The 20958-nt window shown below is 36.5% G+C and overlaps 1 protein-coding gene across 6 annotated transcripts in view; it reads right to left on the bottom strand.

The window, feature by feature from the left end:
• The window catches only part of LOC122313573 (small G protein signaling modulator 1-like), a 42438-nt gene extending 21879 nt beyond the window's left edge, over positions 1–20559 (bottom strand). For 4 of the 6 annotated variants that reach the window (XM_043128705.1, XM_043128688.1, XM_043128716.1 and 1 more), the window contains exons 1-11: positions 20413–20559; positions 19920–20114; positions 16997–17095; positions 15943–16046; positions 14441–15246; positions 14198–14320; positions 13972–14060; positions 13691–13891; positions 11783–12187; positions 10787–10870; positions 10206–10457 (exon numbers count right to left, since the gene is read on the bottom strand). In XM_043128705.1, coding sequence (XP_042984639.1) covers positions 10416–10457; positions 10787–10870; positions 11783–12187; positions 13691–13891; positions 13972–14060; positions 14198–14320; positions 14441–15246; positions 15943–16046; positions 16997–17095; positions 19920–20048 — 2082 coding nt within the window. In that variant the 5' untranslated portion in view covers positions 20049–20114; positions 20413–20559 and the 3' untranslated portion in view covers positions 10206–10415. The remainder of the gene's footprint in view (positions 1–10205; positions 10458–10786; positions 10871–11782; positions 12188–13690; positions 13892–13971; positions 14061–14197; positions 14321–14440; positions 15247–15942; positions 16047–16996; positions 17096–19919; positions 20115–20412) is intronic. The other 2 variants (XM_043128726.1, XM_043128734.1) reach the window with 2 other exon arrangements.
• Positions 20560–20958: the final 399 nt, after the last annotated feature.

Raw genomic sequence — 20958 nt, 5'->3', positions numbered from 1 at the left:
TCACAGTTGCAAGAGATTGTATGAAGTTGTATGAAGTAGAAAAGGGGAAGCTTAAAAAAGTGTTTAGAGATGGTGGCATGAGGATTTCCTTGACGACAGATACATGGACATCAGTACAGAATTTGAATTATATGTGTCTGACTGCACATTTCATTGATAAGAATTGGAAATTGCAGAAAAAAATAATTAACTTTTGTTTAATCCCTAATCATCGAGGGGATACCATTGGAAGATATGTTGAGTCGTGCTTGCTTGATTTGGGTATTGATAGAATATTTACTGTAACTGTTGATAATGCAAGTTCGAATGATACTGCAATTTCCTATTTGAAACAGTTTTTGACAGGGAATTTGTTGGGGGGTAAGTATATGCACATGAGATGTTGTGCTCACATATTGAATCTTATTGTGAGTGAGGGTTTGAAGGAGTGCAATGATGCAATTACAATGGTTAGAAATGCAGTGAGATATGTGCGTTCATCCCCAGCAAGATTAGAGAAGTTTAAGAGATGTGCAGAAAAAGAAAAAATTGATTGTAAGAAAATGTTGTGTCTTGATGTACAGACACGATGGAACTCAACCTATTTGATGTTGGAGGCAGCTGAGAAGTTTGAGAAGGCTTTCAGGCGGATGGAGAGTGAGGATTATAATTTCCTCTCTTACTTTGATGATGGGCACATGGGACCTCCTAAAGCTACAGAATGGGAGACAGTGCGGGTGTTTGTCAAGTTTTTAGAGATGTTTTATGAAGCCACTACGAGATTTTCTGGATCTTTATATGTGACAGCTAACACCAGTTTTTTAGAGATTTGTGATCTCCAAACAGAATTGATTATGCTGAGTAAGAGTACTAATACTTGTTTGAAGAGTATGGCCATAAACATGAGAACCAAATATGATAAGTATTGGGGGTCATTAGATAGGATGAACTTGTTCATGTTAATTGCTGTTGTGCTTGATCCACGAAGCAAGTTAGGACTTCTTTCTTTTCATTTGAAGAAAATCCATGATGAGTTTCGTGCTGAGGAGTTGGTTTCAAATGTGAGACAGGTATTAGCAGATTTGTATGAAGAGTATAATGCTACATTCGGTTCCACCACGAGTACTCCAGTTTCTCAACCCCCTCCAATATCTAGATCCATGAATGTTAGTGATGGCAAACATGAGACCAAATGGTTCAAGGAGTGGTATAGGGCATCTTCCACCATGGGAGCAGGTATTACCAAAACTGAAGTGGATCGATATTTATCAAATGCTTGTGAGGCACTCAGCGAATCATTTGACTTGTTGACTTGGTGGAAAATAAATGAGGCTAACTATCCTATACTTGCGAGGATTGCACGAGACTTATTAGCCATGCCTGTTTCCACAGTTGCATCCGAGTCAGCATTTAGCACAGGAGGTCGTGTGCTTGATCCTTTTCGGAGTTCGTTGGCTCCGAGAACTGTTGAGGCACTTATTTGCACTCAAAATTGGTTAAGGCATCCGGCAACACACATTGATATCCGAGAGGCTATGGATAATGTCGAGAGCTTTGTAGTAGAATCGGGTAATGTTTTCAAATTTTCATTGTAATTTAATTTTGCATATTTTTCATAATATGAATTCACTAACATTTGATATTTTATTCTTATTTATTCTTATAGAGTTGACCGCACAATCGAACGTGACAAGTATTGACGATTGAAGATTGAAGACTTGAAGCAATATTTTTCATTTATTTATATTATTTGTTGTGCTTGTATTTTTGCTATGCTTAAGACAATTTGGTTTGTTTTTCAAATTTGTAATATGTAATACTAAATATCTAGTGAAGTTGTTTTTATTTATTTTTAATTATGTAGTAAGTAATATAGTAATTAGTTAGTTAATATGATGAATGCTTTGGTTATTTATTATTTTTATTTATTTATAATAAATAATTATGATAAATGATGAATTATTAGTTAACAACAAAAAATTAAAAAGATGTTGGATGATGAATTCAGGAAAAATATATATATATAACAAAAAAAAAAATCCAAACATATTGGATAAAAGGGCCAAAACAGTGCCTCAAACCGGGCCCAAAACCCACGGCCCAAACAGGGGGAACCGACCGGAACCGGCCGGCAAAGGAACCGGCCGGTTTCCTTCTTCCAGCACGGTCGGTTTCGGCCGGTTGATGTATTGTTTTTTTAAGAACCGGTCGGTTTCGGTTTAGGCCTAAAACCGAAACCGGCCGGTCGGTTTTCAGCCCTAAAGTTCACTGTTATTTATCTGTTTGTAGGGCCCCCTCAGACTATACAATACAAGTCAAATGCCCCAAGATCTTCTTCCTTCTTCTTTTTTGTCTCTCCATTTCCTTTTAATGCTTAAGAAAGAAACTGTATTAATATATATATTAGTTATATCTCTCCATTTCCCCGAAAGACACATGAGCTAGAACTTCCCCCCTTTCCCCCCCTCAACACAGCTCAATTTAATATATATATATATGGCCAGATTTCTTCAATAATATCATATGCATGAATCCTGATCATCGAAGTGTATGGCTTAGACTCATCAATATTCCAATACCCATCAATAAGCGTATGAATTAAAAGCTGGTGTGCCTGATTGGCAATATACTCGAGTGGTGTCTTAGGGTCAACTTCACAGAATTGGATTTCCCTTTCAATATAATGGAGAATCTAAATTTGTAATAAAAAGAGTGCCACAATATTTTTTTTCCTGAAAAAAGTTTAATAATATAGGCTTAAAAAAAATAAAAATAAAAAAAAAAAACCGGGTAGTGGCCGGAACCCGGATTTTCGGGTTGTAAAAACCCGGATCAATCTGGGTTCCAGCCCAAGTCATAACCCGGGTGTATCCGGGCCGGATTCCGGCCCGGATTTGGAATCCGGGTTCCGGGTATACCCAGATACCCGGTCCGGTACCCGGTTGCTCAGCCCTACGGGAGGGATTGTGGTGTTGTGGGATAGACGCATAGTGGAAAGGGTGAAGGATTTTATTGGAAATTACACGGTGGCAAGCTCGTTTAAGAGTGTCGCCGATAATTTTCTGTGGGCTTTTGTAGGTGTTTATGGCGCCAACTTAGACATGGACAGAAGCTTGTTATGGGATGAACTTGCTGGGATTCAAAACTGGTGGGAACTCCCTTGGTGTATAGGGGGAGACTTCAATGTTGTGAAATTCTCTAGTGAAACTTCGGGGAGTAGAAGATTACGGCCAGCAATGGAGGCGTTCTCGGAGTGTATCTTTGACTTGAACTGGGTGGATTTGCCTTTAGCCAGTGATACCGCTACTTGGTCTAATAATCAGTCATGGTCTTGATTGGACCGGTTCCTAATTTCACCAGAATGGGAAAGCCAATTCCCGGAGGTCTAGTAAAAGCGTTTGCCCCGTATTGGTTTGGATCATTGGCCAATTTTGCTTGATTGTGGAGGCATTCGTCAGCTGTTTAAATTTGAGAATATGTGGCTAAAATCAGAAGGGTTTGTGGATAGGATTAATCAGTGGTGGTCTTCTTATCAGTTCCAAGTTACTCCTAGTTTCATTTTTGCGGCAAAACTAAAAGCTCTCAAAAGAGATCTAAAAGTATGGAACTTGGAGTCGTTCGGCAATGTAGGGGAAAAAACAAAATAAAGTTGTTAGAAATTCAGGAGATCGAGAGACTTCAAGAGGTACAACAACTCAGTCAAGCAGAACAAGAGAGGAAGGTTGAGCTATTTGCAGAAGTTGAAAGGTTGATTCTACTAGAAGAGATGTCTTGGCATCAAAAATCAAGGGCATTATGGTTGAGGGAAAGGGATCGCAACACGAGTTTCTTCCACAAAATTGCAAACTCACACAGGAGAAATAATAATACTGAGATGTTGAAGGTGGATGGTGTGGAGTGCAGAGAAGAGCAGGTAATCCCCAATCATGTTGTCGAATTATATGAGAACTTACTAGAGGAGCAGGTGGGATGGCGGCCCCCACTGAATGGGTTGGATTTTAACACCACGGTTTGAGTGATGTCTCACGCTTAGAAAGGGACTTTGAGGAGAGAGAGGTTCACGAAGTTGTAAGGAAAATGGCTAGGGACAAGGCACAAGGACCGGATGGCTTCTCTATGGGTTTCTTTCAAAACTGTTAGAAAGTTATTAAGGAAGACCTAATGAAGGTCTTTCAGGAGTTTTTCAGGGCTGGAAGGTTTGAAAGAAGTCTTAATACCATGTTCCTCGCTTTCATTCCCAAGAAGGTGGGGGCGACGGAGATTAAGGAGTTTCGGCCTATTAGTCTAGTGAATGGGGTGTATAAGATAATTTCCAAGGTACTTGCCAACAGATTGAGTGAGGTGATGGAAAAGATTGTTATGCAACCTCAAAATGCTTTCATTAAAGGAAGACAGATTCTGGATGCGGTGTTAATTGCTAATGAATGCCTTGATAGTCGACTGAAAGCTGGGAAAACAGGGATCATATGCAAACTCGACATGGAAAAGACGTATGACCATGTCAACTAGGATTTTCTCCTTCATTTACTTAGGAGATGTGGTTTTGGGGAGCGATGGAGGGCCTGAATCCATTGGTGCATATATTCGGCAAAGTTCTCTGTATTGTTGAATGGAGTCTCAATGGGTTTCTTCTAGAGCTCAAGTGGATTGAGACAAGGGGCCCGTTATCTCCCTTGTTGTTCGTCATAGTCATGGAAGCTCTAAGCAGGATGCTTTCGGCATTGGTTGAGAACGGTTTTATAGCAGGTTTCCCGATTGGAACCCCGGTTAGGGGTATTATTAATAATTTCCCATTTACTATTTGCAGATGATACATTGATTATGTGTGAAACTGACCAAAGCCAGGTTCAAGTTCTAAAGGCCTTACTATTTTTGCTTTGAGACAATCTCTGGCTTGAAGGTAAACCTGAAAAAATCATAATTGGTGCCAATTGGGCTAGTCCCTAATATTCGCCACTTGGCAAGAACTTTGGGTTGTAAGACAACTTCTTTCCCTATGACTTACTTCGGACTTCCATTGGGGAGTGCCTCAAGGGCTTCTTCGATATGGGATACAGTGGTTGAGAAAATAGAGCGACGATTGGCGGGGTGGAAAATAATGTACTTGTCAAAAGGTGGAAGGATTACCTTGATAAAGAGTATACTATCTAACCTACCTACCTATTTCTTATCTCTATTTCCAATACTAGCAAGTGTGGCAGCCCATATTGAGAAGCTCCAACGAGATTGTTTGTTTTGGGGGCGGGGGGAGGGTTTGAGGGATGAGTTCAAGTTTCACTTGGTTAAGTGGAAGCAGGTGTGCAGTTCTATTCCGGGGGGAGGTCTGGGGGTTAGAAATCTAAGGGTATTCTATCGAGCATTATTAGGCAAATGGTTGTGAAGATTTGCCAGGGAACCAGACTCTATATGGAAATTGGTTATTGAGAAGAAATATGGGGGCTTATGGGGGGATTGGTGCACTAGAGAAGATAGAGGGGCCCATGGAGTAGGGTTGTGGAAACACATTAGAAGAGGCTGAGAGGTGTTTAATCACTTTGTTAAGCTTCAGGTGGGTACAGAATCCAGGATAAAATTCTGGAGCGACGTGTGGTGTGGTAACAGGCCATTAAAAGATTTGTATCCTTCTCTCTTCCAATTGGCGAGTGTGAAGGAAGTATCAGTGGCGGATGTTATGGAGGTATTGGGGGGACGGATTACTTGGAATATTAATTTCAATAGAGCAATACAGGACTGGGAGATAGGTAGCATTGCAGATTTCTAAAGTTTCATATATTCCATAAGATTAAACAGCCAACAAGAGGATGTCATGTGGTGGACTCCAACAAGAAAAGATATTTTTTCCGTTCGTTCTTTCTACAAGGCCCTCACTCCAGAGTCCAATTCTCAGTTCCCTTTGAGAAAGATCTAGAGTCACAAGGCACCTCCCAAAGCCTCGTTCTTTGTCTGGACCGCCTCCTTGGGTAAGATTCTTACCACTGACAATCTAAGGAAAAGAAGGATCATTATCTCAGACTGGTATTTCATGTGTAAAGGAGGGGGAGAATCGGTAGATCATCTCCTATTGCATTGTGATGTAGCAAGGGCTCTATGGAATGAGGTGTTCGCTCGTTTGGCAATGGTCTGGGTGATGCCAAAAACTATTGAGGCAACGCTGGCTAGTTGGCCAAGCATAAGAGGCAGGCAACCGATTAAAGCTATATGGAAGATGATCCCTATTTGCATTTTGTGGAGTTTGTGGCGGGAGCGTAATGAGCGGACTTTCAAAGACCAAGAAAGATCGTTGGAGAAGCTTAAACTTTTATTTTTTAGAACTCTTTGTGGATGGGCCATAGCTGTAGATTTTAATGGCATGGCCTTTCGAGATTTTCTTGCCTATAATGTGCCTACCTAGGTGGGGCATCAGAGTTGTAATTCAGGTGTTGCTATTCTTTGATCAATAAACTTGTTTATTTATCAAAAAAATGTTGAGCAAGGCGATCGATCATAGCATCTCGGAGAGGTCTTCATGGCAATTCACAGATTGCAACAATCTGGAAGATGATTCCGACATACCAATGATGATGTTTGGAGGGTGGAGAAATAAAGAAGTTTGAAAGATTGTGAGCGGTCAACGGATGAGCTTAGAACTTTCTTTTTCAATACTTTATTCCATTGGTTGATTGTAATTGATTTTAGCGTCATGACCTTTCATGAGTTTATTGTATCACTAGATTATCATGCATGGGTGATGCTCTTGTACATGCCCCCATGTACTTGGGCTTTCATTCATTCTTATTATCAATAAAATTTTGTTTACTGATAAAAAATAAAATAAAATAAAATCCAAGAAACCTCCAAGAACCACCAAGAGATAAGGCTGTCACCCCCACTAAATTGTAAAGAATTTCTTCTTTTTATAAAACTCTAACCAAATCGAGACAAAACCTAGAGATGCCTTACTGCTGCGTCTCATGAGTTAACCTTGAAGTCCTAATATTGATCAAAACCTTGAGATCTCACACCTTAATAACCTAGAAACAACCAAGAACAGGGAGAAACCTACTTGCCCTATGCTGCCACTCAACATCTGCTTCAAAGCAATTGAAAAATAGCCCCTAACATCAAGCTGCTGCCACTACTTATCGCTAGTCCTAAACCCTAAAAAACATTTTTTTAATAGGTAAAAGTAAAAAATCTTAACAAACTTTAAATGACAGCAACTCATCCCAAGCGATTTTCCTGCATGCTTCTCCACTCACAAGCCCATAGAGTTCCAATCAAATCAACCGGCCCCATAAGAACCCTAGTACTGCAGCCACTCTCAAGAAGCTTTAAAAATTCTAGACCTCAACAAACAGTAAAATACAGGTTCAATTAATACACAGCTGCTGCCCCATTCATCTCAAAAAACCCTAGAATATTTCCAGAAATCATATCCACAGTCTATGGAAAGAACACCAGACTTTTGAGTCACAAAACACCCTCACTGCCATACATACAGAAACCTTCACTGCTGTGCTGCCCCATATCCCTGCCCTTTCCCCTGTTTTTCGTCATCAAGAATTGCAGGAAATCAAGAAATCTTGCTGCTAGAGAAGGTAAAACATGATTCCACCTGATTCCTAGCATTGAATACGCTCATTGAACTTGCCAAATTTAGGTTGTCCAGGTGCTAGGGATAACCCTGTTGGAGACCATTCCCAGTTTCTCCCGATTTCCAGCGACTCACAGTAAGTGAATGATCAAACCCGCACACTTGTCATTTATGAAATCTGAACTATAGAGCAGCCACCCTTAACGCATAACCATATACATGATTTAATCACGTCAAGAAACCAAAATCCAAGAGTATTATCTGCCAATATACAGAGAACCCTAGACTAAAATTTCTCTCAAGAAAGTTTATCAAATTTCCCAAGTAGCCGACACCCTAGGTATGAATGGTTGGAAAAGTTCTACAATATTCAACCATGAAATCTAGAGCAAATCATTACTCCCTAAAACATGATGCTGTCCATGTTTACAGCATCATACTTATAAAACAAATGTTTATAGCATCAACAAAACCAGAATAAGGAAGTCTCTTTGCTGCCAAACTGCATGTCCGAGAGTTTGATACACATATCCCTTCCAATTCATGTTGAATCTCATAAATTATTGAAGGGGGTTGCTGTCAACAACCCCAAATTTCCCTAGAAGTCAAAATTTCCAGCATTTAACCATATTATGTTCAATAACACATCTATAGAAAATAGACACATGTCAACCACAACACATGAATGTATGGTAGAAGTTAGGTTATGCACTCATGAGCTTCACAAATGCCAAATACACACCAGAAACATATCAAATAGCTGCTCTCATGATTTTGACAGCAAAATGTTTGCATCCACGAAACACCATACAAGCATGTGATTGTTAATTTTAAAAGTTGACTAGATGTTGATTGTGTGATTATATAGGTGATTTCAATGCACTTGATTATTGCATAAGTTAAGAGGTAACTAATCATGATGACACCACACCCATTTCGCTATTTTATGCGAGTAAGCATGACCACAAATGTTTTGTTATTATTTTGTTCTTTTTCTATATTATAAGATATGTACATGCTTTGATCTAGAGTTGTATGATGGATGGCTTGCTCTTTGGTAGCCTATGTTCCATGCACCCTTATATTTATTTATGAAAAAATGAATGCAAACGAATTCTAAGAGTGCTTCCACACATAATATTATGTCTCTTTATGCTTTATTAATCTTAAGAATGAATGGAAGACAAGAATATAATAAGATATGGCATTACAAGGTAAGGTAAGGTAAGACAAGACAAGAAAGCATGATTATGATTGAATGCATGACATCTAAAATATTTAGGGGGCATATGTATTATAAGAATGATGAACCAAAAGACAAAGGCTAATTGCAACACCATAAGAATCACACTGGCGGGCACCTAGTGACATTATCCTCATGTTTGAATTCCTATCTATGGCCATGGGTGGAACGATCAAAGGATCACTAACCTTAACACAAGAACAATGTGTAACAAGTGGAACTTAAGTGTATGACAATGAAACAAGATGTATGTATGTTTGATGTATTTTATTTTTGATCGGTTAAAGAGATCAATAACGCCCACTGTGGGGCTCAAACCCATGTTTGATAAAATTTTATTTGAGCATGTTCTATTATAACATGAAAATATATGTCATTATACTTTTTACGGTGCAATGTGCTTACTGAGTATTTGACTCGCATTTGTTTTTATGTGTTGAACGTTCAAGTGCAGAACCAAGCATGGCTCATTGGGACAAGACAAGTATTAGAATTTCATTAATGAATTTTAAGAAATTTTAAACTTATGCCTTTTATAATTAGTTAGAACTTTTTTAGAAAAGCACAAGGCTTGGAGTATTTTAATGTGCTCTTTAAATTATTTTTACAAATAAAGTTTGATTTATCATTATGAAATCTTTTATACCTAGCTCACAAGTGACTTTTAAGCTAGTATCATTCCTATCCTAGAGGAAGGGGGTGTGTTACAATATATATCTTTAGAAAAGCACAAGGCTTGGAGTATTTTAATGTGCTCTTTAAATTGTTTTTACAAATAAAGTTTGATTTATCATTATGAAATCTTTTATACCTAGCTCACAAGTGATTTTTAAGCTAGTATCATTCCTATCCTAGAGGAAGGGGGTGTTACAATATATATCTAAAATGACAACGAAAATAAACCTGCTATCTTTTCTATGAAATACGGTGTGCTGAACAATTTTTTCTTATTTGTAGAAAATGCAAACAGTTGCCCATGAAGCACCTCACTCTGACCAAATAAGAAATAAAATAACCACTTTTATAGGTGACGAGCAAATCCAGTTACCAAAGATTGGCTTCAAGTCAAACCCATCAAAAGAACTCATCTAACCAACCAGGAAAGATCATTTAGATTACTTGAACTTCTTGGTGGTTAATGACTAAGAGTTTGAATTCATTACTCATCAGCTCACTATCTCCAGTTCATCAAACAAAAAATGTTCACTTTATTATACTTTTACGACTATATAATTTCAAAATTAAAGCCATGAGTCATACTATTTATACTTTACAAAAGGAAACACACACACACAAACAATTCCCATTCAGCTCAATACTCAGATTTCTCATATGAAGGGACAAACATTTCTCTTGGATAAGGAAAAGTTAACAATATTGTAAAAGAAACTCAGAACATGGGGCAATTACCTTGCAAAAGATGACATATGGAGGTATGAACAGCTGGGTGAATCTTAAATGCAAAAGCGCTCCTGCTTTGAAATCTTCCCTTCTACACCAAATAACAGCATTTTTCACACCTACTCCAACTTGAAATCCCAATCTGTAAATACAACTCAACAGTGCCATTTCTGTGCCTTTGCCATGGCAGTACTTGCCCATTTGCAAGATGGAAAAATCCTAGTCCTCATTACGAGCTTCAGGACTCTTTATCTTGATTATCTGGTTCGAGGAAGATATTGATCTTAGAGAAAGCATACATACATTATACAAAGAAATTTTGAGGGGTGTTGTGCACTAGAACAGTGGCACTTAAATGCCCAAGAATACCCATGCCACCTGTATGGTCATCACTGAAGATGGTAACCCAAGTGCAAGACCAGGTTGGAGTTGAGGTAAATTTATGTTCAATCTCATATTGTTTGTCCTTTTTTTTATTCGGCAAATTGGTCACCATGATTACTATGTGACAAAAAGGGGAAGAAAAGGAAAATGCAGAAACAGTGGTATCATTACAGGAGTTCATGGAGCATCTAAAGGAGCAAACAAACCTTGTAGAGATACTTCTTTCTGAGTTTTATTGCTGTGCGTATACATCTTTTGACATGGATTATCAGCATTTTATCATTGAAAATCTGCAATGCATAAAACTTGTGTCAACATATAAAATTTTGCGTGGACAACCCTCCCCCCTCTTTTTCATTTCTTCACAAACACATAATACCTGCGACAACAGTGATAACTATAGTGATATTGAATATTTTATTATATAGTTATTAGTATTATTAACATCGTATTCAAATTTTAATCTAAATGGTTTCCTATCTCAGGAGTATTTTAAAGAATTCAAACACGAAAGGGACATTCATGACAAGATCAAGAAAAAGAAAAAGATAATAACCATGAAAATCGAAAAAACAGATAGACATAGAAAACTATAAGGATCTCAGTAGAAGCTTGTGGCCCTGCACGTATCTACAAAACCTATTCACTTAAGTACCACATTTCCATGCAACTTAAGTTAGGCAAAGGTTAGGCTCTTCCACATAGATAAAATTGACACAGATAAAGGAAAGAGGATACTCATAACCAAAGAAGGGAGCAATTACATGCAACGCACATAAAATCCTATGTTTCATGTACAAATCTACATCAAAATCAAGCAGAGGCACTAGTTAAAAGGTTAGGCTGAAATCTGCATTTATGGCATATCATAACCTCCATTCAGCCTCCTGATGCATGTGAATAATAGCAAGCAATTCTACACGGACCACCGATCAAGTATAAAAGACGATTTTTGTTATTCCAGCTACTCATGTAAAAAGTAAGGAATTTTGACAGGAAATACAGAAGATAAGAATCATGATAAATTGAAAAGAAACTTCAATCATCATTTAGTTCCCTTTATTTGATTAAACTAGTACTTATCCAACAAATGAAAACAAATGGCAGTACCCGAAGATTGATTAGCAAAGGGATATAAAAAATAAAAACAAAAAAGGAACTACTGCACCCTCCATGACCAAAAAGGATTATGATGCACCTGCCTTTATCATATCATCAAATGAATGGGTTTCTCTGATAATTTTCTGACGGTTCATAATAAGAATTGCTGCCACACAGAAAACTGGTAACTCATTATGCCCGGTCCTAGTTGAAGAGACCACAGTATATATTTGGTAACGATCATTCTTTGACCAGAAATTCCTCGTCAAGCCACAAAAGGGACGGGATGATATTGATTTCACTCCAATGTTGTGTGGCATGGAGTGGTCTACATCTCCATAATTTGATGGCAAGCCCCCACCCTTCGTGGTACAATTACCATTTTCGCTAATTTTTTCTCTCATTTCTAGTCCAGAATCCCTAGGAAGCTGCACTACCAAGGCTTCAAGACAGTTCTCCTCTAAATTGTAGGCCATTGATTCATCAAAGTCAGCTGCCCATATCATCTGCATTTAGACCAATAATGATAAATGTGAAAAAACAAATGCAAAAGAAAAAAGAAACATAGATCATGAGGGGCTTAATAAATGAAAAGAAACTAATCTCTACGTAAACATGCTTTATATGTTTAAGTTTTTCATCAGTCATGATACTCTTAAATATAACTTCTCAACATGTTTACTCGAACAGACCATGCTAATAACGAATAGCAATTTCGATTGATAGTGCTGATACTCCAGGAGATCCCAACAAAATCAAAATCAAAACCCATCATGCAATGAGAGGATGGAGCCAGCTTATCTACCCATGTCTACCCAGTCTTATTTTGCCATTTCGGTGCTACAGCTTACCCTGTCAATTGAGATCTTATGCCAGCGTTAAGGCCCATACCCATTCATTCTGCATGTGAAATATCCTTCACCATAGACAGTCCTCACAATGGGATATGAGATAGGAAGTGTACAGTTTAGGGGACACACAAACACAGAGGAGAGGAGAAGTTCTTAAACTCCAATCTAGAAATTGGTACGAGGATACAAATTCTAACAAAATTATCAAAACCATATTTACATGATAGACGAATAACACAAGAAGGGTTAGTTACAAATCAGCCACTTTCTTTGCAGTTTTATTAACAAATACATTAATTTGCGGCATTATTATGGTAAAGAATTTATATTTTTAAGAAAAAAATTTAAAAATTATGCCGGAGAAAAGCAAGCTTAAAGAAAAGAATATCTTGATAATTTTGACATGAGGCCAAATTGGAGATCTTCCTAACCTATTCTAGATTCTATTGAACATTTTTTTGTGTTTCTTTCATTAAGAAGCATATGATTTATTTCACTATAGTTGCCTCTAAAGTGAAAACTCCATCTAAAATCTTCAAGGTGAGACTACACGAAGAACAAAAGATAAAAGAATACTAGAAAACCTTTGTAAAATTCTAAGGTCTCCTATTTCTTTCCTTTCAGCTGGTTTCAAGTCCCTTTAAACCTTACAATTAAATCCCAGCTGCCACTAAAGTAAAACTCGCGAAAAATGCTACAACTAAACCATAAGCCAGCTGTATTGTCGTAGAAGGCCCAATCTTTGAATTTAACAGCTGAGCTACCTAACCCAACATAAACTTCAGAAAAGAACTAGGAATTTCTGTGAGTCTTTCTTTGTCACAGGTATTTCTTTGTCAGTGTGCAACCATGCTTCAAATGACGGCTCCATAGGGACATAACATCTTCCAGGAGATTCTCACAACGATCTTCCCTACCACTGCATGGCATGTAACAAGCCACAGACAAAAGTTGCACTATGCACATAACCATGTCATGACTCTTCTACATCATTAAATAATCAGATTTGTGTCAATCTGCTGGGTGTTGTGCTAAATATGACCATCAATAACAATACCCCTATTTTACTGTTTCCTGGGTATATTATGATGTAACAATTCCTATAAATTAGCATTTCAGTTTGCAGCATCCAGTCAAAGAGAACTAAAGAGCACAGACCTCCCACATAGAAAGAGCCTCATTAAAAGATAACTCCCGACGAAAGAGTACCAGCAGCATCCGAAATGCAAAATGAAGGCTTTCAGCACCTATATGGGACAAATGTGCAAACATTTCCTTGTCTGTGAGTTCTACAATATGCCACAGTGCTTGCAACTGCTTCATCACTCCGGTTGGTCCATCCATCTGAAAATTGTCACGCTGTAGAGTTGTGAAAAGTATGTGTCAGTAACAGAGAGTAATGCTATCTACCTTAACATCTTTGCCAAGTTCAGTAGTACCATTCTCCTCAAAAGCATCTCAAAGCACCAAAAAGCATCAGCATTATCCTCGAAGAGGACAACAAAAGGAGACAGCAAGTCACTCATACCTAAAACCAAGTTTCCAAGGAAAGTATGATTACACAGAATTTAAAACTCATAGTATAAAGTTGGTTACTTAGAGAAATCTATTAAAATGTAATCATGTAACCAAAAAAAAAAAAAGAGGAAAGAAAAAAGCCAAAACCTTGACAATAACCAGTTGCAGGATCAACCCAAGCGTAAACAGCAAGAATATCTGACATCCTAGCTAAGTTTCTTGTATCCTCGTAGAATTCAAGATGACTATCTGTTCTTACAACGTCAACAACTACAGAAGAACAAAATTTTTCACCTCAGACAAGTAGCTAAGAAGAATGTCTAATTCTGACATAAAAAGAACTTACTGTCTTTTGTTCAAATTGAGAGGAAAAAATCACAAATGAGTTACCGATTCGGTGTAGAGTCCAAAGCCATTCCGATACTCTGTCCTCACTGGCAGGCCGTCCTTGAGATGTTGTCGAAGTTATTGCTGCTTGTGGTACATCTGATATTCTCAACCGATTTGCTATTTCGGTTTCATTCAGCATATTATTGGACAACAATATTGATTCATGGGAATCATGATGGAGCATTTCAATTTCAGAGTCTATAGTATGCAAGGCATTGCTAGATGGCGAGCCGTTTGATTCTATAATTAAATCTTCATTGTTGTTAATTTGAAAACTGTGCATTCTGTCGTCCTCAAATCTCAGATTATGTTTACTAGAAATATCATCATCATGCAACTTGCATGATGTTTTATTTTCTCCACTCTTCTCAAATAAATCAGTGACAGGTAAAGGAGGAAAAATGAAACAATCTTCAGGCACATACTGCAATCCATCTGCTTCTCTCCCTTCTCTTGGAGAACTGCAGTTGTATGGACCAGAAATAGGTATATAACACGAAGAGTCATATGCTCCACTATCCGTGCTTCCCCTCACACTGACAAGGTCGGCTGAATTGCTAGAGCTTTCTCTTTGACATGCATATGATGTATCTGTACAATTACAATTCCAATCACGATGATTTTCTAAATTATTAGTGGTGTCAATAGAAGCTTTTCTACTTTCCACTTTAGCTTCCCTTATCCTTTCATCTTTGGAGGATGTCCTCATATCCATAACTTTGGACCCCACAACATAGGCAAGTGAACCAGTTCCTATACTGGAATGCATCATTTGGCATTCCTTAATTAGGTCCTTGTAGCGTTCCCTGCATAAAAAGTATTAGAAGACTGTCATATCAAAAGTTTTTAGAAAACAATATTACAAGAAAATGTAAATAATTGATACAACTTTAATTGCTTCGTGTACTCTAAGAAGTTTAACACTTTCTTTAGCATATCAAACACCTTCAATCAATCGTAGACGACGTATAGTGTAAAAGAGAAATTTTCAGCAACAAAGCATTCATTATCTAGTTGATAAATCTTAGGATGCCCCAACCCCCGGAATGCGCCCGGGGGGGGGGGGGGCCCACAGATATAAGATTGAATAAAAGTTGTAAAAACTGTCACCATAATTATATGGTCACTGTCTTAACAACAGAATATATTTTCCACTTGGGAAAGGACTAAACATAAATTTGAACTACAGATGGTCAATGATTATAGATGGTTAAGATCCCACACATCCATAGTTCGATAAAAGAATAACAACAACAACAACAACAAAGGGTAAATTGAAAGCATATAATTTATTTTGTTAGGTAGAATAATGTATATAATTCAAAGAATTTGGGAGATTGACCTAAATCCACATGTCTGAAGATGGATTACAATTAGAATTTTCAACATTAACATACTTACGATGCCCAGCAAAATCAATCGTTTTTATTTTCAAGCAAAAAAGCCAAAGTAAAAGGCAGTAAAAATGAAAGCATATCAGCATAAAAATTAAGAGCCTAGACCTCCGGGCTGTCCGCAGTTGCCTTCGGTACTCAGCAGTGCTTCCTAGTGCATAACAACCGAGTAGAAATTCCCAAACGTCTGGCCTAATAGATGGATCCACCCCCTATCATGCAGCAAATAAATTGGTTTATAAACATAAGGACACAAAAAACTTATTCAGAACTAAGTCCATGAGAAGCGGTGTAGTTAAAAGTGCTAGGTGCATTTAAGCTCATAAGCTGACTAGAGCCTAGGTGCAAAGCACAAGCACACGCCTGAGTGAAGTAAGCACACCTTTTTTTAAACAAAAAAAAAAACATGATAAAAAAAATACAATTAAAAAAAAAAAACATGATAAAAAAAATACAATTAAAAAAAGGTTTTAAAAAGGCAATCTAATAATATATTTAGCATATGAACTCTTTTATTAGAGTATTTATGCAATGTGACAACTAAGCGATCAACTAATTATATGAAATTCAATCAAAAAAATTTATATACTTCTCTTATGGCTTACAAAATATACACAACCATGATTTGATAGCCATCACCAAAATAAAGTACATACTTGACTCAAAAATTCAAAATACCTCTAAAAGGCAATGCCCAAAACCACACAAAAAATGTTGGAGTATATTAAAAAATACTATAATACAATGCACTCCTAGATTATATAATCAGGTTTATTCTATTAACCCATGTTTTATATATTTATTACTTTTGGTGTTTGGCTACAGAGTCATGTGCTAAGGACTGAAAGAAACTTTTTTTCATTAAAATGAGCTCACCACTAAAGGTGCAAAAGAGTGCTTAAATTGCACTTTTTGAAATGCAAAAGTGAAGCACTTAACCTTGGGTGCTTTGCGGTTTAATCGTGCTTTCGACAACAATTGAGGAGTGAAATAAAAATAGATCCAAACCACGGAGCCAAGAAATGTCTTGTAAAGCAAGTAAAATGCTCCCAATTAAAAAAGCATACCAATTGCAACAACATAATCCAAAAGAAATTAAACTGAGCTAAAAACAACCTGTAAGTGGTGTCAAGGAATCTATGATAATAATGAAGCAACGTACCCCCAAAACAATCAACTTGAGTGCTTTGTGGAAACCAAAAACCTTTCCATCACTATCAAAAGTTGCGTGCCACTTTTCTGCCTTAAGCATTTTGTTTACCTGCACCATTATGAATGATGAATTCTCAAAACCAAACTATCTTATAATACTAGTAATTTGAAGTCTATTTAAAGTAAAAGAGTAAATAAACAAATAAAAGGATTACCCAAACCAATTCGACAACACTCACTCTTCAAAATCTTAAAAATTAGGAAAAAAAAAACAAGAAGAAGAAAGTGAAAAGTGAAGATTAATTATACATAAAAGAGAGGTAAATGATCAATGGAGTATACATGATTCTCAAAGTCCTTCTCTATATCTTAGTGTAATTCCAAGTAAGTATTAACATCATCTGACCCTAAGGGTCTCCCAGCCACAGTGCAACCAGTGTCCTTCAGCGAAATCAAATTTCATTCATGAACTATGATTTGCAGACATTGCCATGCCCGTATGCTTTAATACGGACACTGAGTTTCAGGCATGTCTTTCTATGGACATATAATAGTTTTCTGATAAGTTAAGTTTTATCAATAATCAAAATGGTGAAATCCAAGTACACAAGCAGTATAGAGGATATACACCTAATCAAGAGAAGAAAAGAGTAACAGAAAATCATGAAAAGTAATAGAAGGGTAACAAGATCGATTACCCATCTAATGGAATAGAGTTCTAAAGACAAGATATTTGAAAACTGTATCCATCTTCTCGCAATAGTCAAAATGTCCAAGCTTTTCTTTCCCTCCATAAGCAGGATCAGTTTCCATGAAGTATCTCTCAAGACTAGATAACTTCCACTTCCAACATCCAAAGAGATCTACCACTCTATACAGCATAACCCAACGAAGGCCATACGATTCAAAAATAATATTCCATAAATCACAAGCTTCATCACAATCAATTAAGAGATGACCAACCGATTCTCCTCTCCTTTTATGCGTACATCACAAATTTTTTTCTTTTTTTTTATAAGTACATGTACAGCACAAATCTACCACCACAATGTGTTTCTTTTAGTGTTATCAAGAGTAAGAATCTTAATAAAGCGTCCTAACAAAAAATGTGACTCTAAGTGGAGCTTTGTTTCTCCAAATTTGCTTCCAATTTAAGGGCATACCCTGAGGAGATAATACTTGGTAGAATGATCTAACTTAAAAGTCCCCTCACTTTGATGGAACCCAGCAAACCCCATCCTCACCAACCCTTCTAAACTACATGGAGTACACTAAATCATTGAACAAAGTAATGTTTCCACATCCCAATCATGTGCCTCTGAAATAAACTCAACATCCACTAGTAAATACCGTCAAACAAAAATCTATTAAATCACATAATATTCTTCAGGCAACCAAGAAAAGCATTTAGTTTTATGGTATCAATTTCTTTATTTATATCCATGGAGAAGAAAGCTCAATAGTAGAAGGGAAGAAAAGCTACTGATACATCATAGGCCCCATTTGATTTTACAGATGGATGGGACCTATCTCATCACATCTCATCTTATCTCATCTCAACTCAACATCCAACACCATTCAAACACAAACACTTTTTAATTTCAAATTTTCAACTTTTCAATTTTTTCAACTAATCATTACCCAATCATTATAACTTTTCCAAACTTTCAAACAAAACACAAAACACAATTCAACTTTTTCAAATCCCAAAACAAAAATTATATTAAAAAATTATATTCTAACAGCATTTTAACTTTATAATATTTTTATTCAACTTTTTCTCTCTCCTTTCCCAAAACCCCATAAAACATCTTAACTCAACACATTTTACTACTATTCACAAACTATCTCACTATTATTTGCAGATTTCTCATCTCATCTTATCTGTATAACCAAACAAGGTCATAGTCTTGAACATTTTTTTTTTTCTTTTCTTTTGTGGGGGTAGGGGGAGGGATGTTTTTCAGCTCCACAATATTAGATATTTATTATTTTACTTAGCATAACATTAAAAAAGCTTCCCTAGGGATAACTTAAAGAAACATCAAATAATTGTGAGGATTGGTTTTATATGTGCAAAAGGAGCAGGAAGACCAATGGTCACCTACTTCTACACTGTGAGATTGCCAATGCCCTATGGAATAAATTCTTTGATGGAGTAGGTTTGCCATGAGTGATGCTAAAAGGGTGGTTGATACCCTAGCAATATGGAGGAGTTTACATGGCAATCTACAAATCACAACAATATGGAAGATGGTCCCATTTATCTATTGCTGTGTCTTTGAGGATAAAAGAATGATAGAAGTTTCGAAGATCACAAGAGGCCAACGGATGAGAATATAGTTTTCTTCATTAATAAATTATTCCACTAGTCAATTGCAATAAAGTTTAATGGGCCGTCCATAATTTTCTTGTATCAAAATTCAGTCATACTAAGGTGTATCTCTTGTATACGTCCTGTGTACATGGACCATTTCTGTAGCTTTCATCAATAAAATACTTAATTACTTAAAAAAAAATGATACTGGAAATGGTTATTTCATAATTCTAGTTATAATATTGCATCTAAAATATAACTATTATAGATTGATTTTATCAAAAACTTTATATTTTTACTTATCAAAAAAACTATTATAGATTGTTTTGTGCTGTTAATTTGTCACAAAAAATTCCCACTGGTCTTACACATATTGGTCCAAAAACATGTTTTAAGCGTTATGTTAGGATCATATCTTTCCCAACTATGAAGCTTTAAAGACATAATGCAGCAAAAAAAACACTTTCTGCAACTATTCGAACAGTTATGGTCCTAACTCCAGGGACAACTTGGGACCTAAAAAGAAGTATAAGAACGGTGTATTGGAATAACACAAAAGTGTAAAGTGCAGAGAACAAAAAGTGGATACTATAAATGTAGCTTAAGAGACTCTTACAGCCGTTACAACCTTTTTAGGCGATTGAGAGAGGCAAGGCTCTCCAATGATCGAACTCACTTTCTGCAAATTGACAGCCCCGGCTTTCCCGCAACTCCATTGCCTGTCCTCCCCACCCCCACAAGACATCACAGTCCCGCAAATCCCCCCACCCCCTTCTTCCCCACTCTTTTTCACCTTGTCTACCTTCAACAACTACAAAAAAATAATGGATGAATAAAATAATATTTACATCGAGGAAAACAACAATACAAATAGATTTGATAGCTAAAATGAAGTTTATGTTGTTGAAAAACAACCATATGCTTTCAAAAAAAAAAAAATTAGATTCCAGGAATATGAAAATTCAAAAATTTAATTACAAAGAAAAGTACGAAAATCGATATAGAAATGATGAATCGATTCTGAACGGTGATCAGATCATTAATGGGATCGCAATTCATATGTAGGAAAAGAAACATCGAGAGAGAGAGAGAGAGAGAGATCAGATTACCCAATGTAAGAGAATATTGGAGTGTCGATGTGAGACTTTGAGATCATGAGGAGCTCCTTCCTCACCATTTACACACACACCCACACCCCCACACAGAAGACCGTTTCCTTTCGCCTGCTGTTTTGTTTACTCCTTTCCCTTTCTTAGTTTTCCCTTTCTTTTTCAATTTTCCGGCAAAATTAAAAAATAAAATATCATTAAAAAAATAATTTACAGTTATTCAATTCAATTAATGACAATAAAAATTAAAAAAATATTCTGCTATTCATTTTTTTTTAATATTTATACACTATTTGATTAGTCAAAAATATCATTTTATATTATAAAAAAATGACGTAATCAACCACATTAATAAAATATATAAAAATAATTATATATAAAACTACATTAATAAAATATATAAAAATTATATAAAAATAATTATATATAAAATTTTAAAAATATATATAATAATTATTTTAAAAATATATTAGAGGTGTAAAAAGTAACCGACAAACCGGAAAACCGGCCTGGACCAAACCGGACCGGACCGGTTGTGCCGGTTTT

The sequence above is a fragment of the Carya illinoinensis genome, chromosome 1, assembly GCF_018687715.1.
Source record: "Carya illinoinensis cultivar Pawnee chromosome 1, C.illinoinensisPawnee_v1, whole genome shotgun sequence".
NCBI lineage: Eukaryota > Viridiplantae > Streptophyta > Magnoliopsida > Fagales > Juglandaceae > Carya > Carya illinoinensis.
This window is presented reverse-complemented; position numbering and strand designations above follow the sequence as displayed.